This window comes from Plectropomus leopardus, unplaced genomic scaffold, assembly GCF_008729295.1.
Source record: "Plectropomus leopardus isolate mb unplaced genomic scaffold, YSFRI_Pleo_2.0 unplaced_scaffold15214, whole genome shotgun sequence".
NCBI classification, from domain to species: Eukaryota; Metazoa; Chordata; class Actinopteri; order Perciformes; family Serranidae; genus Plectropomus; species Plectropomus leopardus.
The window spans coordinates 1-2,144 of record NW_024616295.1 but is presented as its reverse complement, the minus strand read 5'-3'; the positions used below and the strand labels follow the sequence as shown (position 1 = coordinate 2,144).

The window sequence follows — 2,144 nt, the reverse complement described above, 5'->3', positions numbered from 1 at the left end:
ACATATACATATGTATATGTTTGATTTTCACTGTATTGGACAATAACAATATTATGGAAAATTCAAAATACTCTGGAGTAAAAGTGAAAGTTGACAGAAATATAAAAACTCAAAGTTTTATATAAAATATTAAAACTCAAAGATACTTCCAAAAAATACTTAAGTTAAACATAATTACTTCGTTTGAGTAATTTCATTCTTCTTTTCAGACGATGTCGAAGTGATTTTGTTTTTGAAGGACAGAAGAAGATCAGTGTTGCTGATTCATAACTTATTAACTTCTGTCCTTTAAATATTTCCGTAGTCGTGATCGTTGACACAGTGTGTGTTAACAGCTGCTGTGTGTTGTGTGTTGTGTGTTGTTTGTTGTGCGACAGTCTAATGTGAAGTCTCCCGTGAAGAGACGATCGGGGATTTTTCCTCGTCTGCTGAGCGTCGACAGCCAAACAGAGAAACACAACCAGAGGAGGTAACGTTACACTTCGGTCTCTCTTAAAGTCACCTGACTGACCGCCGCAGGTGAGAGCAGGTTCTGCTCTGCTGCTGTGGTTCTCCGACACTTTGTTCCTCCGGCTTTTTTGCTCTGGCTGTTTCAGTCTCCTCGGCGAGCAGAGGAGCTTCGACGGCTGCCAGCCGACTCTGGAGGTGAGGTCGGAGCTGCCGTCCAATCCCAGCTCTCCAGAGGCGGGACAACGGGACAGGTGTGTCCTCTGGTGTGTCCGTGAGAAAAGAAAAGAAAACGACTGTCAGCAAATGGAAATGGACCCAAATACAAAATGAAAACGAAAATAATATTTTTATGAGGAAAATCGTGAATTTAAACGTAACTTTTGTTTGTTTTTCTTGTAAACAAACAAAGTTTCTCTTTACGTTCAGAATTTCATCCGTCTGACAAACACTCACCGAACCCTCAGAAAACACCACAAAAAAGTCACACAAGTTTCTGTATTCACCGTTTACAGCTGATAAATTTGGTCATATCCGGTGATTTAAAATAAATAAATAAATTAAAAAAAACATAAATGAAATAACACCCAAAATATTTCCTAAAAAAATCGCCTTACATTTTTTTTTTAATTGACATTTTCTTCTTTTAAGAATCGCCAAAAATACCAAAAACAAAAAAATAAAAACTTCTTTAAATATCGTCAAAGTTTGTTTAAAGAAAAAAATCTACCAAAATATTTTCTTTAAAATACCAAAATATTTTCTTTAAAATAACAAAATATTTTCTTTAAAATGCCAAAATATTATCTTTAGAAATCGGAGGGAAAAAAACAAAAAATAAATAAATAAATGTTTTTTTTAAATATGACCAAAAATTGTTTTGTGAGTATTGATGTTTGTTTCTGAGAATTATGGTCTTTAAAATTTGCCTAAAATTCTTTCAGAAATCCTGGAAACGTTTTAGTAAAAGTGTGTATAAACCCTGATATTTATATTTACTCTGCAGGATTCACTTGAAGAAGGAGAGCAGTAAAATCTCCAGATCGACCTCCAGCACCTGCAGCTTCAGCATCGCCGCTGACGAAACACACCTGGTGAGCAAATACATACGATATAAACATGAGAATTAACGTTTGTTTTCTGCTCCGTAAAATCATGAACTCGTTCCTTCGTTCAGGCGTCGGATCATTCAGATCCTGAACTGCCACGATTTTAGACCCGTTTTTGTGGCCAAAAGTGGAATCACGCCGTCACGTGATGTCTCGGAGACTCACGTTATTACAGAGACGTTTGTGAAAACTGTTTTAAAAGGAGTTTAATGAATCGAAGATTAAACGGAGAAACACGTTCTGAATTTATGAAGACCAGACGTGGAGCAACAAACTAAAATATCTCGAATGCATTTGATGTGTTTTTGAATCTTTCTTAACTTTCCTGAAAAACGCTCGATAAATAAAATGTATTATTGTCTGTTAATTATCTTAAAACACACAATTTAAAACCCTCAATAACACACACACACACACACACACACACCCCCCTCTCTGCCCCCCGCTCGCCCAGGCCGCCACGGGCGAAGGTCAAAGTTCAGCTCCGCTCATCGTCTGTCGCAGCCCAACAGGTCCAACACACACACACACACACACACTAACACACTAACACACGCACACACACACTCACACACACTAACACACACA

General features: G+C 37.4%; 1 protein-coding gene across 1 annotated transcript; it reads left to right on the top strand.

Annotated features, from left to right (window-relative positions):
- Window positions 1-335: 335 nt before the first annotated feature.
- On the top strand, window positions 336-2,132 carry LOC121964320 (rap1 GTPase-activating protein 2-like; the record flags this gene model as incomplete). The annotated part of the gene is made up of 4 exons (XM_042514534.1): window positions 336-469; window positions 597-701; window positions 1,454-1,540; window positions 2,001-2,132. Coding segments are annotated over 4 exons (432 nt in total), but the record flags the coding sequence as incomplete, so codon positions are not given.
- Between the last annotated feature and the right edge of the window lie 12 nt (window positions 2,133-2,144).